The sequence below is a fragment of the Phaseolus vulgaris genome, chromosome 3, assembly GCF_051622355.1.
Source record: "Phaseolus vulgaris cultivar YP4 chromosome 3, ASM5162235v1, whole genome shotgun sequence".
In the NCBI taxonomy this organism is placed as follows: Eukaryota; Viridiplantae; Streptophyta; class Magnoliopsida; order Fabales; family Fabaceae; genus Phaseolus; species Phaseolus vulgaris.
The window spans coordinates 28,495,044-28,516,493 of NC_143500.1; the positions used below are offsets into that span (position 1 = coordinate 28,495,044).

The 21,450-nt window shown below is 32.4% G+C and overlaps 2 protein-coding genes and 1 long non-coding RNA gene across 9 annotated transcripts; all 3 read right to left on the reverse strand.

Moving 5' to 3' along the window:
• Nucleotides 1-712: 712 nt before the first annotated feature.
• On the reverse strand, nt 713-2,565 carry LOC137806940 (uncharacterized). Its single transcript, XR_011080453.2, has 2 exons — nt 2,172-2,565; nt 713-1,232 (listed from the first exon to the last, which is right to left on the reverse strand). It is a non-coding gene; the product is annotated as an uncharacterized LOC137806940 (long non-coding RNA).
• A 2,035-nt stretch (nt 2,566-4,600) lies between these two features.
• On the reverse strand, nt 4,601-9,365 carry LOC137806941 (clathrin adaptor complexes medium subunit family protein). Of its 2 annotated transcripts, none has more exons than XM_068607337.1 (8): nt 9,089-9,365; nt 8,878-9,003; nt 8,364-8,675; nt 7,554-7,837; nt 6,542-7,437; nt 5,484-5,540; nt 5,113-5,160; nt 4,601-4,979 (listed from the first exon to the last, which is right to left on the reverse strand). In XM_068607337.1, the coding sequence occupies exons 1-8, from the start codon at nt 9,154-9,156 to the stop codon at nt 4,908-4,910; spliced, it is 1,863 nt and encodes a 620-aa protein (XP_068463438.1). In that variant the 5' UTR covers nt 9,157-9,365; the 3' UTR covers nt 4,601-4,907. The 2 variants fall into 2 exon arrangements, with proteins under 2 accessions (XP_068463438.1, XP_090156688.1); XM_090300562.1 differs by having other exon boundaries at nt 7,535-7,837; nt 9,089-9,240.
• Nucleotides 9,366-10,943: 1,578 nt separating this feature from the next.
• LOC137806942 (F-box/LRR-repeat protein 4) lies at nt 10,944-17,003 on the reverse strand. Of its 6 annotated transcripts, none has more exons than XM_068607338.2 (8): nt 16,531-17,003; nt 16,238-16,429; nt 15,617-16,023; nt 15,155-15,340; nt 12,859-13,051; nt 12,338-12,414; nt 12,082-12,232; nt 10,944-11,669 (listed from the first exon to the last, which is right to left on the reverse strand). In XM_068607338.2, the coding sequence occupies exons 1-8, from the start codon at nt 16,780-16,782 to the stop codon at nt 11,373-11,375; spliced, it is 1,755 nt and encodes a 584-aa protein (XP_068463439.2). In that variant the 5' UTR covers nt 16,783-17,003; the 3' UTR covers nt 10,944-11,372. The 6 variants fall into 6 exon arrangements, with proteins under 6 accessions (XP_068463439.2, XP_068463440.2, XP_090156689.1 ...); XM_068607339.2 differs by having other exon boundaries at nt 12,097-12,232; nt 16,531-16,965; XM_090300563.1 differs by having other exon boundaries at nt 16,238-16,449; nt 16,531-16,925.
• Nucleotides 17,004-21,450: the final 4,447 nt, after the last annotated feature.

Sequence of the window (21,450 nt, forward strand, 5' to 3'; positions counted from 1 at the left end):
TATAAATTATTTTATAATAATATTTTGAAGTCATTATCAAATGACATCGCCTAAGCAGATTTGTGGTTTGTCTGTTGAGTTTATGGAAATGAGTGATGGGTATGTGTATTGGGAACAATATCAACTCTCATTTTCTTACTTTCTGATTCTATTCTTATTCGAGTTAAATACACTCATTTATGGTAGCTATTGAACAAGAGATTCATGAGTACTATTGCACTCAAAATTGGGCAAAAGGTAAGACAATTTTGTTCCCAACTTAGAAATACCAAAAAGATGGATGCAAACATACAACAAATTACTAGTTTCAAGCTCAAGAAAGTAAAAAGGGAGAAAATAATATTAACATGTTTTTCCAAATAATGTAGTAAAGAAAATTACGAAACAATATTTGTCTATTAGAGTTATATAACAAAAAACAAAAGGTTCTAAACCAAACACATGGTTGGTTTGTGACTATTTTCGTTTGCTTACAAGGTATCATTTTGAGACAAATTAAAGGTGCTACTTCATTGCCATCGAGTTTAAGGGAGAAACGACAGATATAAAAGTGACTTTAGGTGACTGTTCATTCAGTATTAATTTCTGTTATTGAAATCGATTAACTTAGTTTGTTAGTAGCTATTTGCTCTCAATTGTTTGCTGAGCCAGCAATACATCCTACTCTGTAATCTGTTAAAATAAAGCATAAAGATTCTTTTGACACTGCAAGTAAAATAAATCCCGAGCAACTTTGAAATTCCACAGATGTCTGAAATTTCACACTATTTCTCCACGCGTTCGCAATACTGAATGATCAATTAAAATAAATGTAAATTATTATCATTAGTTAGCTACACAAACTAAATTAGAGAATTTTGTAATAGATTATTTCTATCATATACATCCACAGATTCATGAACCCTGCAACGAATCATGATGAGTCACAACCAAACTCTTACCGGCACTTGCATCATCCGAAGTAAAACAGTCTTGAGCAGAACTAAGGAATAAGCAGGTTCAAGTGAAAAAGAGAGTGGAGCAGAAGCCAAAATCTCATGTTTACAGGATGCATGTCCTTTGTTCTTCGTATCTGTCTTTACTTTGGGGGAACAAGAAGGTATAAAGCAAGACCAAGAACAACTCAATCCGGAATATAGTTTTAGCTTTTAAACTTTTGGTTAACAATGGTCTTGGACCCTATGCTTTCAAATTGACGTGTTGATTCCTGTACTTTAAATGTTCTTAAGACCCTGTACAATCAAATTGTTGTGTTTGATTCCAATACTTTCAAAAGTAGATGAATTTAATGTATGCAGGTTTACATAGTAAACTCCCTTTCCAACATCGTGATTTTTAGTTATAACAGATGATTCCGTTGTACGTAGAGACTAATTTCTTTTTTCTGCAAGTACACATATCAAACACATTGCCTTGTTGCACAGGAACTACGACCACCGAAAGTACGAAAACACTAAAAGCACAAGTTTCGCAGCATGATTATAAAACAGATCATGCTTTTGTTTAAGAACAAAATAAAGTTTCTTTGGAATAAACAAACTAGTTATAAAAACAATAAAGAAACTAGTCCTTTGCTTCACAAAAATGATTTCTTTTGAAGAGAATAACAAAACATTTAATATCAGCCAGTGGGATAAATATCTTGTTGTTGTACTGCATTTAGAGTCATATGTGAAGATAGTAAAGGAAAAAGATAATTGGATACACAAGAAGAATCCACATCCAAAGAGAAGAAATAGGAACAAACCAAAAATAAATAGATTACATGGGTTGTGTCGGAGTGAATTCTACAAAGTTTGCAAGAAAAAACAAATAACTAAATATAATAAAAATTTAGCTTAAAAAGCCCAGTCTCCAATAGGGTCAAGGACTCTTCTTTGGTAAGTTTGTCAAGTTCTATTTGCGAAGATCAATAGTTCATTTGGTTACAAGAAAAAGAGTAAATAAAACAGGTCTTCTTTCAGTATGAAATGAAAATTTCAATAATATTGATTTGCATGATTAGAGGATCCTAGTGTTATAAAAAAAATATACACATCTGAAGGTAAAAGACAATTAGAGAAAAAACAATTGGCACTGTAATTATGTTTTGAAACATGGACGGAAGAACTTAACCAATAGAACAATTGAACAGGTCATATTGGGAGTAAATGGAGAAAACAAGTGTTTACCCATAAAGAGCGAGAGAAGAGGGTGTGGGTGATATAAAGGTCCTCCCCAACTGAAATCAAATTGAAGAACTCGGGAGTCTTATCTTCCTTCACAACAGTTTCAAACAAAAACAGTGTATCCTTGTTTTCATCTTAAAATAGGCATTGGAATTGGAAGACGCATCGAAATGTAATGCAATGCCTATTTTCAAAATGAAAACAGGAAAGCCCTGTTTCCATTCAAAAGGATGCAGTGAGAAGGTAGGCAAGGCGTTCTTCAATTTGATATCAGGGGAGGAGGAGAAGTCACATGGCCTCATCTCCTTCTTCTCCTGCATATGCAAAAACCTAAACACTCTTCAGATCTGGTCTCATCTAACCTTCAGTAATAAATAGCCTTCACAGCGGCTTCATTACGTCAACCCTAGTGTTTACTTCTTTTTCCCACTACCTTCAACAACTTCGCTTCTCATATATAAATACATTCATTTATTTAATTAATTAACCTTGAGTATCCTAAAGTTCATTCTAAAATTTATTTAATTGGCAACACTAAATTCTTAATAAATTTCTAAATAAACTTATAAAACCCACCCATACAAATATTAAACTTATAAAATTTATAGACTACTATAATTAACTCTCTCCTTATTTTCATAGGCGGCAAAAGTTAGATATGTGAGATAATTGAGTAAAAAATCTAATAATCCATGAAACATATTGATTTAATGGGTTTATTTTATACAAAAATAAATAAATTATAAATGTTACTCTTCTTTTTAAAAGTTTGGTTTCATTAATTAATACATTTTCAATTCCTTTTAAAGTTAAATTTGTTAAACTTGTATAAAAGAATAAAATGCATCAATAAAATATTTTTTATAGAAAATGTTTATCGTTCTTTTAACATTCCATAAAAAACAAGAAGAATTTAAATTTTACAAGTTTTATTTTATAACAATTTTTAATATGTATTGTGATTATATTTTAAATGTTTAAAAATTAATTTAATAAAAGTAATAGTGCTATTTTACGTCCTGATACATAATAAATATATTAATTTTAATAATAATCATGTTTAAGTTATAATGAAGTTTATCTTTTATTAATTAATGGTGTATACATAATCATTAAACTATATCCAAATATAAAATTTACATGTGATTTTGATTTGGATGGTTTGAATATTAAAAAAATTTGAACCAAACCAAATTAAGTTTTACAATTTGATTTGAATAAGTTTTGTGATTTAATTATATATATTTTTATTAATATATATATATTATGATATAAATTCTAGATAACTCATAGGATCCACTTACAGGTCTATAATAATATTTTAATTTTGTTTCTTAGACTAATAATATAGCATTCACACTGTTAGGATAATTCTTCTTCTACATAAGTTAAACATGTTGATTTACAAATTTATAACATGAACCAAGTTAAGCAAATTAAATTCTTCTCTTATATATATATATATATATATATATATATTATAAATTAATAATTAGTATTTAAATAATTAATTTCGATTCAACTTATATCACTACCGAAATTTCAAACTGCAAATTAATCTGAACTGCTCAATTCTGAAAAAAAAATCCAAATCAATTCAAACAATTTCGATTTTAATCCACTATCAATGTTTTAAATAAATCTTCAATTTATTTTTTAATCGATTCCGAATACCCTAATGATAAAAAAAAATATGTACTAGTTAGGATCATTTTCTTCAAGAGCGACTAAGTAGTAAAAAATTCTTGTACAGAATAAATGTCACTTTCTATATTAAATTTCACATGTTATATTTTTTCACCAATATATAAGGGAAAAAAGGCATAAAAATATGCTTTTCAAATTTATCCCCCTCTTATCTCTTTCCACAATAAAAGAAAGTACTGTAATTTTCTTTCAAAGTAAGTGATAATTTTTTTTTTCATTTTCACTTCACTTTTTCCACAAACATCCAAACATATTTTTCACTTAATTTTATCTCTCTTTTACTTTTTCATCACACTTTCTTTCATTTTCCTTCTTATGTTTTCTAACATGAGATTATTACCCTATTTCATTTTTTTTATAAAGGTTAATCACCCCATTTTTATTTTTTATTTTTTTTAACTGATAAAAAACATATTTTTCTTTTTTTATAAAGGTTAATCACCCCATATTTTTTTATTTTTTATTGATAAAAAACATAAGATTATACTCCCAAATTATAATTATTAAGAAATATAATGCTAACTGTTGTGATAAACTCGCAGCAAATGAAATATATGCAAATGTTTAATAACTTTTATAAATGACAAGTTTTATCAACTTAATCATTTCATTAAATAAAATAATATTATCCGGATGATCATATATTAACAAAATTAAATAATTTAAAAGTCAAGAACATGTGAAATATTATAATTGTACCTATTCAGAATCTAATTCATTCTAGGTAAGAACAATAGTAATAGCTTTTCTTATATAATAAATAGTAAAATGTTTATTAAAATAAGATGAAGCATAAACATACCAATTAATTAAATTGTATGAAAATCTCTAAACTAAAGGCTGAAAACGGTGTAAGTTTGTCAAGTAATCCCATTCTAATTACAACAACTCCAAAAACATTTATTACTTTATAATTGGTCATTCGGGAGAAGGATTCAATAACAGTCTGTCACCACAACATTCGGCAAAGAAGAAAAACACCATTCCAGAGCATTCCACATCATTTAGATATCTCTCGGTGGCCATTCATACTTAACTTTTTATTGAGGCTACGTTTGGACACTTGCCCAGAGTATTCCACAGAATATAGTCCCCAGAAGTAACCTAGTTATGACCAGAAATAATTAAAGACATGAATAGTATCATTCACACCGAAGGGAGCAGAAAATTTAGGGAGATTTATCATATTAAAGTATGAATCACTGATCCTACACAAACTAGTATAGTAAATATATACCTGAGTCGAAAATTCCATAGGTGCTTTTACAGCCGGGTAGATGCTCACCTACAAAATATGCAAACTATCAGATAGATAACAAAAGGAAAAAGGAGAGGCTTCCAAAGCGTAAAAAATTCAGTATTGTTAGATCAGTTCTCTTCTTGATATATATTTTGAAGAAAAGATTCCATGGAAAAATAAGAATAAATACGATAAATAAACTACATGAATGGCTGTGGAACAACAACAAAAAAACATGAGAACATAACTTAATAATCAATAACATACTAAACTAAAATAGCATAAATTTGTGAAACTGAATCAATGTTATATGGATCTAAATTGTTTTATCGAAAAAAATGGCAGCAAAAATAGATTTTTAGACTCACAGATTTAGGATCAACGGCAATTCCGGATACTGATGCCCCAACAACCTTGAATGATACCTATAATAATGAAAATATTAAAGAGAAAATCTCATCTTTATGGCATTACAGACTTAAACACACTTTCAAGATATGTAGTATCCTATGCATATTCATCAATTTTACAGTTTAAGCAACATAAAGTCAATTTTCTGTAACACTGACAGAACAAGGATCAAGTTCACATTTATTATATGGCCAACCAACACAGTAGTTATTAGTTACAAGGATGGGTGCATTCAATTTAAAGAACATAAGAGTATAACCAGCTAAAGAGAAGCCAACCATGCATACCACGAGTGCATGAACTAATTGATAATTGGTAAACATGGTAAGATTATCAAGAAGTACCAAGACTGGCACAAACAGCTAACACAGGAAAGAAAGACTTTGACAGATAAAAAAATAATTAAAAGATAAATGAGTAAACTATTATATAAGAAAGCACTAAATTACACAATATGCCAAAAGCTATTTGCTTTGCGATATTAGAGAAAACACTAAATTCATAAAAGCCTAGTATTCCTAGTTTGATCACATCACGAAGGGGAAAGTAGGACAAATTAAAAACTTCAAATAATGAAAGCTAAGCAAATCTGGTAACAAATTTAACTGATAGAATATTTGTGATATTAGAAAAATGTTCAGAAAGTAAATTACGATGTTTATTGTTAACATTTTTACTGGACGAAAGGTGTAGTTATGTTAGAGGTCCAATCGGGCTGGGTTGGTGTTAGGTGTGTATTTGTATCTGGCCTACAGTATTAGTAGAAATAGGAATATTCAGACTCCTATTAGTTTAATATATTTTTTTTCTTTCCTCTTTTCAATCAATCCCTAAATTTCAGCACTAAGAATCTGATTATATGACATGGTAATATAACCAAAAGCATCAACTAATAAAAAATCAAAAGAAAAAAAGTAAGCAAATTTCCGTCAACAAAAATGCAAATTCATTAAACTTTAAGAGATAATGTAGATGCCTTGCTAAAAGATCAAAATCAAAATGAGAAGGTGCATACTTTAGCATAATTGTATGCCTGCCAGCAAAATGGCTCCTCTAAATCAACTGGAGGAAGATCCTTGTTCATTTTCTCCATCAAATGTTCTTCATTGACCATGTTACTAACATTCTCTGCCTCATTATCACTATCCTCGTCAGCAATGATTCCAAAGGATGACCTGGAGGAAGAAGACAACCTTTGGTTTTGCCATGGTGCAAACTTGACTGTTCCAGGGAAAGTCACTTCAATACTTTTTCCAGTCAGTCCTCGGCCACTTGTCACAATTTTCCATTCAACGGAGTGCTCGGAAGTTGAAACTGTACCCACAGAAGGAGTCCCGTCCAAAGATACAATCCTCCTCCTAGGAAAGGGCATAGTCACGGTACAGAACTCCATTGTCAAAGGGGCCCTATATCCTTCCATTAAATGTAACTTGAATAGAAATGCACCTTTATCCTCAGAAACCATAGACAACTGATAGAATCCCTTTAAGGGGGGTCCAAGGGCACAAGTTGCCTGATAACGCATCAACACAAAATTACCTAACGGTGGAGAAAACATCACACCTTGCTTATCCAAACCTTGATCAGAAACTTGAGCACAAGGATGATATGATAAAACTTCAAGGTTTGCTGTGTGCAATCCAGCCAAGGGAAATGACACATCTGGTAACCCTTCCAACTCAGCTCGACAATTTATTTGACCAGAAACTGATATAGTATCCGGAATTTCATCTCTGTCATACAGAGCTGCATGAATAGTCTCATGAGTAGTAAACAGCATTCTCTGCTTTCCTTTGTATAAATATGGTTTCCATGCTGGCTGCTTCTGGTCCGAAGGAGGCAAATCCGTTGCAGAAAAGCCATTGGCCTTTATGGTAAAAATATTGGAATAATTAAGGTCCAAGGGTATACCTGTATAAAAATGTACATTGATAGAATAAATTTACAAGCAATGGGTAACTGACAGCTTAGAAGAAAATCCACTGCAAAAATATGAGATGAGAAATACCATAATAAAAGGTACCAACCAAAGGGCATTGAACTACTGATAAATGTTCTGAGTGCATCTTTATCCAATGGCCTAGACCCAATTTTTGGAGCATCGGCTGTAACTGATCCCGGTACAGATGTACTTGAAGGGGAGGAAGAAACAACAGGTGGAGCTACAGGCTTTGCCCTGGAAGAGATGCCTATACTACCAGTGAGTGAATCAAACAGCCCTCCAACAGAGGGAGCTGCACTTACAATCACTTCTGGTTCTACTGTGTCGCCAGTAATTATGTCACCAATAGCATGTGCTACCATAAAAGCCCTATGAAAATAAAAGCAAAAGTAGAACAGATCTCTAATTAAAAGCACATACTATGAAGTAAAATCCCAACACCATCCTACTGTAAACCAGCTCTCTGGGGCATGGTGATACTACAAGTGTAATCACTTAAGATACATCCCACAAAACACACATAGAAGGTGCAATGTAGAAGCACCAACTATTGCAGGTCTTTTATATTCAAAATCAATACAAGAACATGCGGAAAATAAATAAATGAAAACTAAAGCCATATTCTCACCCTCTACCCTGAACTTAAAGAGAAAGGTGTGCAAGGGCCATGAAATCTGCCAATACAAGCTGAACAAAACCTCATTCTATGTACATTCTGTAGCACATTTAAAAACTGTTCACGTAAATGTTTTCAAAATCACTTTGACCTTTGAGTTACCCAATTATGAGAAAGAATCAAAAAATAAAATTTTAATAATAATAACAACCAACCAATCTAGACCAACATGTAAGAGATGAATTTCTGGTCAGAAATTTCGCAACTAACTTAACATACCCTGTTACTGATGGAAGATCCAACAAGAGGGAAGACAAGCCATCATCCATGCCAAGAGCAGTTCCACAATCAGATCTTTTACACAACCTTGCATATGCCTTTAAATGCCTAGGCTCAACCAATGGTAGAATAAGTATACTGTAAAGGCCCTTCGTGTGCAAGATTAAAGGCCACAACAGATTCTTAATGTCCTCCTCTTCTTTGTTAATGTAAAGACCGACAATATGACGAGTAATGGGATCATCCACCCAAGAATCTGATCCCAGAGTTGAATTACTCTTGCGTATCCCAAATCCTTGCGCAGATCCCTCCCTAAACAAAAGCACGAAAGTCACCCGAAAAAAAGGTGAGTGGAAACGCTGTTACTGGAAATTAACATGATTATTGCAACGAGATTTGTTTGATTGAATAATCGTTTACCCCTTTGGCCTCTTAATAATGAAATCAAAGCAGAAATTGGAGTGTGTATAGAGTGAAATGTGAGGAGAGAGAGAGAGAGGAGAAGTAAAGCAACCTATGTTTTCGGTCGAGAAAGGCATCAGTAAGGTCGGAGTGAGTGGGTAAGGAAGAGAAGAGTTGATCGGAGTCATTGTGGGCATTGCAAGCAGCTCGCCAACGCTTCTCCACCAGCGGAAACCTCCTAATGCATAAAAAAGAATAACAATTTGAATGTATTTGCAGAGAGCGTGTTAAGTGTTGGAGACGAGAGAAGGAGGACAAGGTACCTGGAGAAAACGACGGCGTCGAGGTTGTTCATAATCCATATAGCTCTGATGCTGCATCCACTGGACATGGCTGCTACTCTGATCGATCGTTCATTCCTCCACCGCTGTTCTTCTATATTCAAATTATCCCTTCTCCTCTCTTTTATCCTGAGTTTAAATTACTCTCTTAACTAATTACATTTTACATTCATGTATCAATTAAGAAACCATAGATTCGTACACAAATTATTCCATCAAGAAACCTTCATACAAGTTCTTTAATTTTTAAAATTTCAGCATGCTTAAATTGTATAATTTCTTTTAATAATATTTTGATATGCAGCTGCAATTTCTTTTAAACTATAGAATGCTTTATAATTATCACAATACTATTTTTTGTATAAAGCATTTTCCTTATGTAACATTGAATCAATTATTAAAACTACCATTATTAGTCATTTTAATTTTTTAAAATTATAAAAATAAGTCATTTCTTTTTACATTATAATCTTCTAATATTATCCTTAATTTAACAATAATTTGCACATTTAAGACATAATTTTAGCGAACATAAATCAATTTGTATTAATATAAAGAGGCGCAAGTAATTTTTCAGTTAAATAACTATAGGTGTGTTTGGTAAAATTAGCTTATATATAAACCAGTTGTTGCTCATGACTAGTTGATAAGATTCCAATATATAAGTTTTTAGCTGAAAAATAATTTATTTTATTAAATTAAAACTGTTGATATAAGTATTTGATAAGTTAGTTAGTTAGTAGATGAAAATAACATATTTACAAGTTTTCTTATATAAATAAAATTTCTTTTTAAACAAAATTATATTATGTATTATTTTTTTTAAATAATAAGTTTTTATTAAAGTGCTTAGATTTATTTATAAAAATTGTATATGGCTTTTAAGTGGACAAGACATTTTATTTAAGTTAATTGATTTAATAGCTATTAATCCAAAAAAATTATTTAAATTTTTTTAATTTAAACTACTATTACATTAAAAAAAATACATTTTTTTATCGTGTGTGATTACAGATATAAATAAATTAAAGTAACTAAGGATAATAAGAAAATATATTAAAGTATGAGATCTAATAATAAAAAAATAAAAATAAAGTATAAGTTAAAAACTAGTTAAATAGCTTATAGATTTTAAGCTCCAAACTCTTTAGAATAAGCTATCAAACATTTTTATATTCATCAAACTACCCCTACTTTATATTAATGTATTCATTAAGTCATTTCACTTGTATAAAAGTTCTACAAAAAATAATAAGAGTAAGGATTAAATTACGTTTTAAAATAACAGAAGTTAGAGTCCATGATATAGTAGAGTAGTTGTTTCTCTGGAATAAGATAACCAAAAATAGTAGCTAATTTTACATATTTTTTTTTCTCCTGTTGAGAGAACTGCAAAGAATCCCCTGTCCCAGAAACAAATCACTAATTTTTAAAGTAGTTTCTCAACTTTCAAATCGTTGAAAATTGGAAATTGGAGAGGACAGCCCTACCATCAGGGGAAAAAATCGAAACTTGAACTCTTCTGTAAGGATCGTCTAAGCAAAATTTCAGTAACTATAGCATTACTCCTAGAAAGAAAGAAATAAACATCCGAAAATCACGATTTGTTTCACCAAATATGATTAGATAGAACAATTTGCTATCTCCATATGATAAGATAAACAATATGCGTTCTCACATTAAATTTACCTACAACACTGGGTTTATATTTCAACAAAGTTGATATGGCACAATCATATAAAATGTTCGAATAACATAGCATTGCTCAGGTTTACTGATCCTGAACGCTGTAGTCATCAGATGTGGTAAGTAGGCGAGTATAGGAGGGGGAAAGAGAGAAATGGAAAGGAAAAGATTACATAAATCATGCACAAACCCATACTTCAACAAAGACTCCAAAATCCAAGCAAAGAACGAGATCTCTCCTATGACAATTGAGGCTCTTATTACTTGGAGAAGTAACATGAAATCAAACCTCTAGTTTTGCTTAACAAGATTTCCCTGTAACGTCTTAAATCATCAGTCATAATATCCTTTTTATATATACCCATAGACCATGCAACTGTAAACACTTTTTTATCTAAACCTTTGGTTTCTACACTATTGATTTTCATAATTACAACTCCTGTAAAGGAGGGCACCCTACTTTTTGCGTGGCGTCATCTTCCGCATCCGTTAGATTAGACTGAGTTGCCAGCAGCATTTTGTTATATTCACAAAATCAAATAGAAAAATACGCGGGGTCAGAGATATAAATGTATGTGATCTAAAGGTCCACGCACAAGTAGGCAATTATAGAGCCTGCTCGTCGCTTTGTCCGTTGGCTAACCTTCCACTTTTCAACCAGGACCTTCTTTATGTTGGGACAGCTAGAGACAACGGTGGCCACTCCAGCTGAAGTTATACCAGCGCAATAAACCATTTGACAAGACTCCAGCATTCTGCAACTTTTGACAAGATGCGACAGGCCAACATCAGTAATTTTACGGCAGTGTGAGAGCACTATTTCTTTAAGCAATGTGCAGTGTTCACCCAGCTCAGCCATTGCCATATCGCCCAGATTCTGAAATTATAATGAGAAATATTGAAGAAGGTAAGGGAAAGTAGAAAGGAAAGGTAATACAATTTCAGAATGTTATAGTTATTACCAGGTTGACCAATTTGGAGATTCTCCGGTACTAATTCTCATATGTATAATGAAATATTTAGCCATTCAATGCCAAAAATTGTTCACAGCAAACATACATGCTAATATATATGCCGCAATCAAACGTTTGGAGCCATGATACATGGGAGTAGTGCGTGTGTGTGTGTACACAACCATGATGATGTTTGTCATGCACAGTATTAGAGTGAAACAACTTTGATGAAATCAAGAAACAATACAATCCTATTGAAACAAAAAAAATTATGGAAACTTAAAAACATGAGTTCTTGGTATACAAAAAGAGAGAGAGACAGAGACGAGCACATACCCGCAGGACACTCACATCTAAATGGCAGAGTTGAGGACAGCCCCTTGCGATGGATATCACTCCAGCATCTCCAATTTGATGACAACCACTAACATTCAGAGAATGAAGGGAACAGCCCTCAGCTATTGCAGTAAGGGCCCCATCCCCCACCCTAGCAATTGAATAACAGATATTAAGGTAGACATTCTCCAGAATAAACAATATTTTGCATGTTCTGAACAATCTAGAGTTCTCACTTCTGATATATTTTACTTACCTGTCGCAGAATCGAATGCTAAGATCTGTTAGAGATGTACAATGCTTGCCAACAGCAATGATTCCCTTGTTCCCAATCTAGTAACAACAAAAAGAGAGCAAGGAGAAAACATATGAAACTTATCCTAAAATCTTAATTAATCAACTATAAAAAAATAGGTTACATTATGTATCACAGCATATAATAGGGATCTATAATTGACATTCATTTTCAAGTACTACCCATTCAAATACTTTTCCTATATTTCACTCTTTTCTAGAGAGGGAAAAAAGCAAGTAAATAATGTAAGCATATAAAGATGAGGGACAGAGTTAAAAATGAGTAAAGCAATGGAATAAATTATGGAAACACTTAGCTAAGATGCAAAATAACAAGGGATAGTGTGCTGCCTTAAATTTAATAGGAACAGTACATTAGTTCGCTTGCTCAATTAATTGGAATAATATATCTTTGGACTCAAAAAATTCATGCCATTCATGCCAGCCAGCTTCTTAAAAACTACATAATCTTAAAGTTGTTACCTTGTAACATCGACGAATATGAAGTTTCTTTAGATTCCGGCAGCCACTAGCTATACTACACATGGCATCATCACCGATGCTTGAGCAATCTACCAAGTGAAGAACTTGCAAGAATTTGCACCCCTGCCCCACCTCAAGAAGGCTAACATCACCTATTCTATGGCAGTAAAGCAATGCTAACTCAGTGAGATTCCTGCACGCATTAAAAAGTTGTGATTAGAGTCCTATTGTAAGACAATGGAAATATGCCATCAAGGGTAACCCGAATATCAGGAGCTAGCATGTCTACATAGACAACATTCCTACGTAAATATTAATAGGAAAAAAATATGAGTTAATCGGCTACTGTTAGTTAGGATTAATGGTTATGGGTCAAATACCTATAAATCAAGCATGACTTTGGTATATTTTGGACAGACTGGAAGAATAATAACTGAAGCCCTATGATATCTCGGTTTCTCATGTCCATTGATTCTCTTTGTTCAGCTCTCTTCTTCCCCCTTCCCCTCTTTCCTTCTACCTCTTTCTCCTTCCCACCTAAATCCTATATCTGTGGCATCGAGAGCCTCACTGTCCAGGCAACAATGTGTGAAATGGAATTTCTAATCTGCTTAGTTGATATGAAAAGGATGATGCCTACATCAATCTCAGACATGGTCACGATCATGAAGATTACTTTCGAGGCAGACAGGATGATTCTAATAAGAGTATTGATGTCCAACCCAATTTACAAAGATGAGATTCCCAAAATTTCAAAGGGGAGATTTCACGCTTGGATAATTGAGTGTGAACTGTGAATGGTTCTTTGAGCTGGAAGAAACTCCCAATGACATGAAAGTTAAAGATGGCAAACACAGGGCTGGATGATAAAGCATATCAATGGCACCAAGCATATGAGCAGCTATGGGAAGGCAAAGATTCAGGCTAGGACCAGTACATTGATACCTTGAAGGGTCATTTTGAAATTGCACATGAGGCCCTTGGAGAAGATTTGATGTGTATGTGACAACAAGCCACCTGGCAGAATTTAATGATGAATTTGATGCACTTTCTTTGTAAACATGGCTTGTTTGAAATGCTTAAATGGCTGGTCTGCAGGAGGAATATGCTGGCATAGTCCATTTATTCAAGCCAAGAAAAATGAGAGAATTGTAGTTTGGCATGGATGCAATAAATCACACTGCAACAATAGGCTGAGAGGAACATGTTGACCAAGAACATGAGTTACGAGGCTCCTGGAAGCAGTAATACCATAGCAACTACACAAAATAAGAAGAGGTCCACCGAGAACACGCTAGTGGGAAGTAAATCCCAGCTAATAGAGAAGTCAGAAACAGACATGTCCAAAAATTCTTCAAAAACGCTTTGCAGAGGACAAGCACAGCCAAAAATCTTTACTTTTACTCCAATAGCAAGAATCCTAATATGGTCATCTTGATCATATGAGCAAAAATGCCCATTTTATAGTCATTTTGTATCCATATACAGCAGCCACAATAGCTCAACTCTACACAGATCAGATCTACACATTACATGGAGCACTAGTCAAAATAATTAGCAAAAGGGATCTTGTTTTTGAGTATTTTTTTTGAATAACTTCTTAAAAACTTTAGGGGTTGAACAGAAATTATCTTTCTCTTTAGGGATTTGAAGTTTAAAACCCTAGAGGACTGGTATCCTCTGTTGGGTAAGGATTGATAAGTAAATATGAATAGGAAAGGAATGTAAATTAGTTAGGATTTTATGCTTGTTGGTAGTTTCCAATGCATAAAGCATGACTGTTGTATATTTTGAACAGAGTGGAACAACATTAACAAGTAAAATGTAAGTTTTCTGATCTCTCTTTTTCTCTCTATTCATTCTGTTCTTTTCTTGCCTCTTTATTTCTGTCTTTTTGTTTCTCTCTCATATTATAAGCCTAAATGTGTAATATCACTATTCCACTAAATTAAATGAAAAGTTACATATACAACACAATCAATCATGAACCACAACAAGCCGGAACAGACCTCAGTGGACCATCAATAAACACATGCCATGGTTGGTTAATAAATTGGCATGACACATTCATCATGCACAACAGAACTTCTGCCTCCTGTGATGCTGTATTGAGTGAGTGGCCATTTAAAGAGAGATCGAATGCATTAAAATGATCCTAGGGGGACTATCAATATGATAAATTGTTTGGCATACCCTTATTTAAATTTATTGATTACAATTTACAACTATGTTAAATAACTCAAGTCAATGAATCCATAACATTTTCACAAGTAATTTAGCTCAGAGAAAAACATACTGGCAAGATCTCCCAATGTATTCTATCCCCAAAGTTCCAATGTTGTGACATCCATTGACTTCAAGATGTGTAATTTCCTTGCAACCAGTAGCAATTGCTTCCAAACCCTTGTCGCTTAAAAAATAGCAATCAATTAAAGTCAAATTCTTTAACTTTTTACATCCATTCCCAATTGCTCGCAACCCCCTGGATAAAAGACATTATTATGAAAGAATTACTAAATAAAGCAAAAAAAAAAAAACTATTCTTACAAGGAAAATGCATAAGTAATGATCAGACACATGTGAGAAAGGATTACATTACACCCCCAATGTGTGCAAGAAACCGATTGCATTTTAAACAAGGATTTTCGTATTGGAAAAACATCAGTGAGTGTCAAAATATAAAATGATGTAAGGACATAAATTTGGGGGAAGGGGTTGAAGGAAAAATAAAGAAAGAATTTGCAAGAGAGTAGCTCACTTGTCAGTAAATCTCTGAAAACTGTATAGTGCCAATAACTCCAGAGACAGACAGCTAGTGCCTACGGCTATCAAAGCATCGTCGGTGACATTAATACACTGGAGCTTTAGAACCTTCAAATTTGGACATCCCTGAGCCACAGCAACCAGCCCTTTATTGTGGATGAACTCAGAATCCAAGGACAATGTCTCAAGGGACCAGCAGTTTGATCCTACAGCCTCCATTGAGATATCAGTTATCTTAGCACACGCCGCAACACCAAGAGATTTCAAAGATTTTCCCACACCTACTGCTAACTCAACCAAACCCGAATCAGTCAAGCCTTCGCAGAACCGCAGATTCAAATCTTCAAGATTCTTGCAACACTGTCCAACAGCAGCCATACCTTGATCCCCAACATAACAACCCTAAAGGAAAACCTCAGTAACTATAACTGCAGATACGGCGTTCAGATTCATAGATATTGAGAGGATGCTAAGGCAAATAATGCATTCATATGGAAAACAGGCATCTAAATAGCGGTGATTAATTAAGCACATGAGCAGATATTCACATCAAAGGGGCGTGAAACGGAAATGGAAATGGAAATGGAATTAGCAGAAGAAACTTATGAGAGCTTACTTGTAAGTCCAAGGCTTTGAGAGAAGTGCATTTCCGAGCAAGGGATGCCAAGCCATCGCTAGAGACGTTAGAACACCAGATTAAGCCCAATCTGTGAAGTTTGGGGAAGCCTTCGCCGAGCGAAGACAAACCAACATCGGATAAACAGACGGACTCAAGATCGCCATCTTCATCGGCGGGTCGTCTTCTTCCCTGGAAAAAACAACGAAATTCTATTTGGAATTAAAAATGAAATTGAAATTGAAAAGGAAATGGAAATGCGAAAATGGAATAAGAAGAGAGGATAGACGGACTAGGTGGAGGGGAATGGAGAGGCGTTCGTCGATGTAGAGGTTTCTGAGACTGGTGAAGCGGGTGGGCAGAAGGTCGAGGAAGAGGTGGGTGGCGCCGATTCGGAGGGTGGTTCGGGTTCGGCGCTCGAGGCGGAACCAGCGGCGGCAGACGAGGGAGCAGGCGTCGCGGGTGGGCTTGGATTGGAGATGGGAGAAGATTTCAACGATTAACTCATCAGGAAGCGAGTTGTTGATCCAATCGTGGCCTCGCATAGTGTGGCTATTGGTGGAACGGGGAAAGTGCGTTTGGCTTTATATTGGGCTATTGGGTCATTCAGAAACTTAACAGATGGTTGTGTAAGAGAATAGAATAATAGTATTGTTGGCATTGCCATTGCAGCAAATACAACGGCGTTAAATCTCCCCTGCTCCACTCCCATATGCCCTTATCCACATTCTTTCAACATATCTTTTTTATTAAATACTTACTCAATAATGTTTCGCTCAACTTTACCATACGTTAATAAATAAATATTATAACATTTAGGTCTTAATTTTATGATTTAAGTATGAACCTGCAATGGAGACATCTCGCTAATAAAATAGCTTAAATACAAGGTGGGAAAATTTTCAACCACCTATCTTATGAAAATATTTATTCAAGAATATATTAGTAAATGCTTTAATATTTAAGCAATCAAATTAAGTATTTATTCAAAAATTCAAATTTTGTTTTATTTTTCTCAAAGTTTAAAATTAATCAATACATAATTTGTTAATGATATAAATACATTTTAAAACTCCAAGTTTACGGTTGTCGTCAGTCTTCTCATCGTCCACATAATGATTCTCTTTTAGTACCAGGTCCTTCGTTCCTTCTGGTTTCGATTTGTAAAGATATATGTTCTACCTGTAATATCTCTCCATATTATAATGGTTTAAGCTATTATTGACTATCTCAATATTTTTATATCTGCCTTTGGTCTATTTCTTTTATGTTCGTTCTAAAGTCTTCAGGTGATGTCTTAGTTCATCCTGGTTGGCATCAGACCATGCTTGATGAAATGAGTTCACTTCAGAATAATGGAACTTGGAACCTTGTTCCTTTACCTTCCTCGAAAATTCGTTATTGGTCGCAGGTGGGTATTTGCTATCAAAATTGATCTTGGTGGTACTATTGATCGTCTCAAAACTCATCTTATGACTAAGGGTTATACCCAATTTTTTTTTTAGACTATGGTGATAATTTTTCTCCAGTAGCAAAGATGGCTTCAGTTCGCTTATTCATAGCTATGGCCACTCTTCAACAATGGTCTATGTATCAACTGGATGTCAAAAATGTCTTTCTTGATGGAGATTTGTAGGAAGAAATTTATATGCAGCAACCTCTCGACTTTGTTGCTCAGGGGGAGTCTTCTGGATTGATATGTCGTCTCTGTAAATCCTTATATGACCTTAAGCAGTCTCTTAGGGCTTGGTTTGGAAAATTTAGCAAAATTGTTTAACAGTTTGGTATGACTTGTTGATCATTCAGTTGTTTACCGTCACTCGAGTGTTGGGTGTATCTATCTTGTAGTATATGTTGATGACATTGCTCTTACAAGTAGTGATCACCATGACATCTTACAGGTAAAACAACATATTTGTCAGTACTTTCTTGACAAAGATCTTGGCAAACTCAAATATTTCTTGGGGATTAAGGTAGTACAAATAAACAATGGTATTGTTATTTCTCAAAGGAAATATGCATTGGATATTTTGGAGGAAACTGAATTAACGAATTCAAAATTTGTTGAGACACTTATGGATCCTAATGTCAAACTCCTACCTAGTCAGGAAAAGTCTCTCTCAGATCCTGAGAAGTACAAAAGATTATTTGGAAATTTGAACTATCTTACGATCACTCGTCCGAATAATTAATTTGTTGTTAGTGTGGTGAGTCAATTCCTTATCATATGTTGATAATTGGAATGCATTCATACTAGAGTTGTATGTTATTCAGATGCTGATTGGCTAGGATCTTCGTCTGATAGAAGATCTACTTTCGGAGATTGTGTTTTTATTAGTGATAATTTAATTTATTGGAAGAGTAAGAAATGAAATGTTGTGGCAATAAACAAAATGCTTTTGGCTTAAACAATTACTTAAAGAATTGCAATCTTGAGAAGTCAATCAAATGACACTCATCTGTGATAATCAGGTTACTCTTCATATTAGCTCAACTTCCGTCTTTCATAAAAGATCAAACACATATTGAGATTAATTGTCATTTCATTCGAGAAAAGATTGTGTCTGGATACATCAAGATTGAATTTGTTAATTTTAGGATCAATTAACATATATTTTCACTAATTCTTTGCGGAGACCTAGAATTGATTATATTTGTAACAAGATTGGTACAAATGATTTATATACACCAGATTGAGGGAAAGTGTTGAATGTAATGGATTTAGTCCATATTTTATTATTAAGTATGTTATTATTTTTATTTATAAATAAACAGTTTTATGTGTATTTGACAAAAAAAAAAATATCAATCCTATATTTATTTTTCCATCCTTAATAATGTGTATAATAGTAGAGTTAATAAGTGCTACCATAATTTCAATAATGTGTATAATAATTAGAGTGAATAAGTGTTAGGATAATTTCTTACCTGCGGTTCATGTTTCGAATTTGTAAATCAGTTTTGTTAATGTTTTAAGTTTGTAAAATTCTTATGTAAACCAAAAAATTCATATACCTATGTAATGTTAAATAATATAAAATTAATTATTTAGAAGATCATGAAAAAACTAACTAAGTAAGTGTTATTGAATTTTGGTTCAATTAATTAAGTTAATAGAATGAAACGTAAATGTGTCGTATGATATTTTCGGTGAAGTGATATTATTGTCACTCAAGTGAAACTATATAAAAATTAAGAAATAAATTACGAAGTAAAAAAATCTAAAAAATTTTAGAATCAATTTTAAAAGTCAACATAACTATATGAAAAAAAAATAATAATAAATACTTTTTTTCAAAAACTTAAACAACATTTTATAATTTATTAAAATTTATAATTTATTATATATCCAATTTGAAAAAATAGTGTTCGTTCAAATTAAAAAAAATGTCTTAAACTTATTTAAGTCATAAATAAAATAATTGACATTTTCTTAGAGATTATTAAACAATGCAAAGTTTATAAAGAATTTAAAATAAAACCATTTCGAATGATAATATAGACAGATCCCCCATTTATTTATTTATATATAAAGGGGATTTTCTTATTACACAAATTATCTACACATTTTACTGTTACTAATATTTTTAAATTATAATTTAAAATTTATAAAATCACCAATTACAAAAATATTAAATTATAACAAAAAAATGATAACTAATTGATAATGGAAAGAAATCCCTAGATTAGAAAATAAAAACCAACTACTAACATTTTAGGTATACATATAATTAAATTATAAGTGCATTTTAAATAATTATTTTTTATTACAACACAATTTTAATACAATATATCATAAATAATATATTTATTTATTTTATTTAAATATATATATATATAAATAAAAATTAATATATATATATATATTTATAACAAAATATAAAGGTATATATAATAAATAATGCGGATATATCGGCTAACATGTCTTAATATTAGAATTGAATTTTGTTATGATTTTAAACAATTTTGTTTTATCTCTTTTGCCTTATATTTATTAACATACCTTTTAGTTTCTATCATCAACAAAAACTACCATAAATATTAAAAAGTATTTTATAATTACTTTTTATTCATAATGTTCATATTATATAACTATAAAATTAAAAAAATTAATAAAAAAATTACAATTATGTTTTATATATACAATTTTTTTACAAATTTAATAACATTTTTAAATTAATTTTATTATAATAACTAACTTTTTTATTATATTTTTATTTTTTATTATTACAAAATAACTACACATACATAATTTCACTAATATATCTAAAGTGAATTCTCATGGAAAGAACTAGATGTTTGTTTCAAGGGATGGTAAAGCAAAGCGGGTTGTGCGGACTAGCCCGCAAAGAAAAAATGTAAGGTGAATTGTCTATTATAATTTGTGATCCGTTTAGGCCCTTCTCTCATAACTCGAAGCACGTGCATTACAAGTAAGTGCAGGACGGAACATGATGGCTCGCATATCCAACATATTTTAAAAATTTGAAAATTTCTTTCTATTATAATTTTTTTTCTTGCAACCTCATATTCTCATAAATTCTAAAATTATTCACTCCAAATTCTATAATCTAGAATACAAATTTGTATTTTGGATTATGCAATTTGAAATATTGTATAATTCAAAACAAAAATTTTAACTTATAGATTCTATAACCCGAAAAGTCTCTAAATTTCACATTTCGAAATTAAAGAAAACTATATTTAATGAAAAATATTAAAGGATGATTTGAGTATTTTTTGAAGCATGGTGATGGAGATCCATCTACAAAACCAATCACCACAACTTCGGCTAAGAGCAAAAACACATAAGAATATATTTTTCTCTTAAATCTTGTATAATTTTGTAAATAGTAGAATAGGGAGTTTCCTTTTTTGGGTCAAAGGTATATGATTAAACCATAACCCTGGACGACTATACAAAACCTAACTTGCCATGCAAGCTACGGTTAGTAGAAGACCCAAGCGACTACTCATACCCTAACCCTAACTATGCAAGCTAAGGGTTATGTAGCTTGTTGTACATGCCACCTCCACTCCTTCTTCCCTACTTGACGTATAATTCAAACTTGGTATCTGTACCGACCAATCATTGAACGTCGTTGACTGCTAGTAATGGTGGGCCACGTAAGATGGGTCCCACGAGCAGCATGGGCCAGTGTCTTGCGAGCGACGCGAGCCAAGGTGCCGAAGAGTGGTCAGACGTCGATCAC

What these genes read in the sequence shown, in the direction of transcription:
- LOC137806942 (XM_068607338.2), bottom strand. Translation starts at nt 16,782, where the DNA reads ATGCGAGGCCACGATTGGATCAACAACTCGCTTCCTGATGAGTTAATC. An exon ending in TACATTGGGAGATCTTGCCA is followed by an intron (nt 13,052 to 15,154) that starts GTATGTTTTTCT and finishes TAATGCGTGCAG; the next exon opens with GAATCTCACTGAGTTAGCAT. An exon ending in ATATTCGTCGATGTTACAAG is followed by an intron (nt 12,415 to 12,858) that starts GTAACAACTTTA and finishes TGTTGTTACTAG; the next exon opens with ATTGGGAACAAGGGAATCAT.
- LOC137806941 (XM_068607337.1), bottom strand. Translation starts at nt 9,156, where the DNA reads ATGTCCAGTGGATGCAGCATCAGAGCTATATGGATTATGAACAACCTC. An exon ending in GATCTTCCATCAGTAACAGG is followed by an intron (nt 7,838 to 8,363) that starts GTATGTTAAGTT and finishes TTATTTTCATAG; the next exon opens with GGCTTTTATGGTAGCACATG. An exon ending in AGGCATACAATTATGCTAAA is followed by an intron (nt 5,541 to 6,541) that starts GTATGCACCTTC and finishes TCATTATTATAG; the next exon opens with GTATCATTCAAGGTTGTTGG.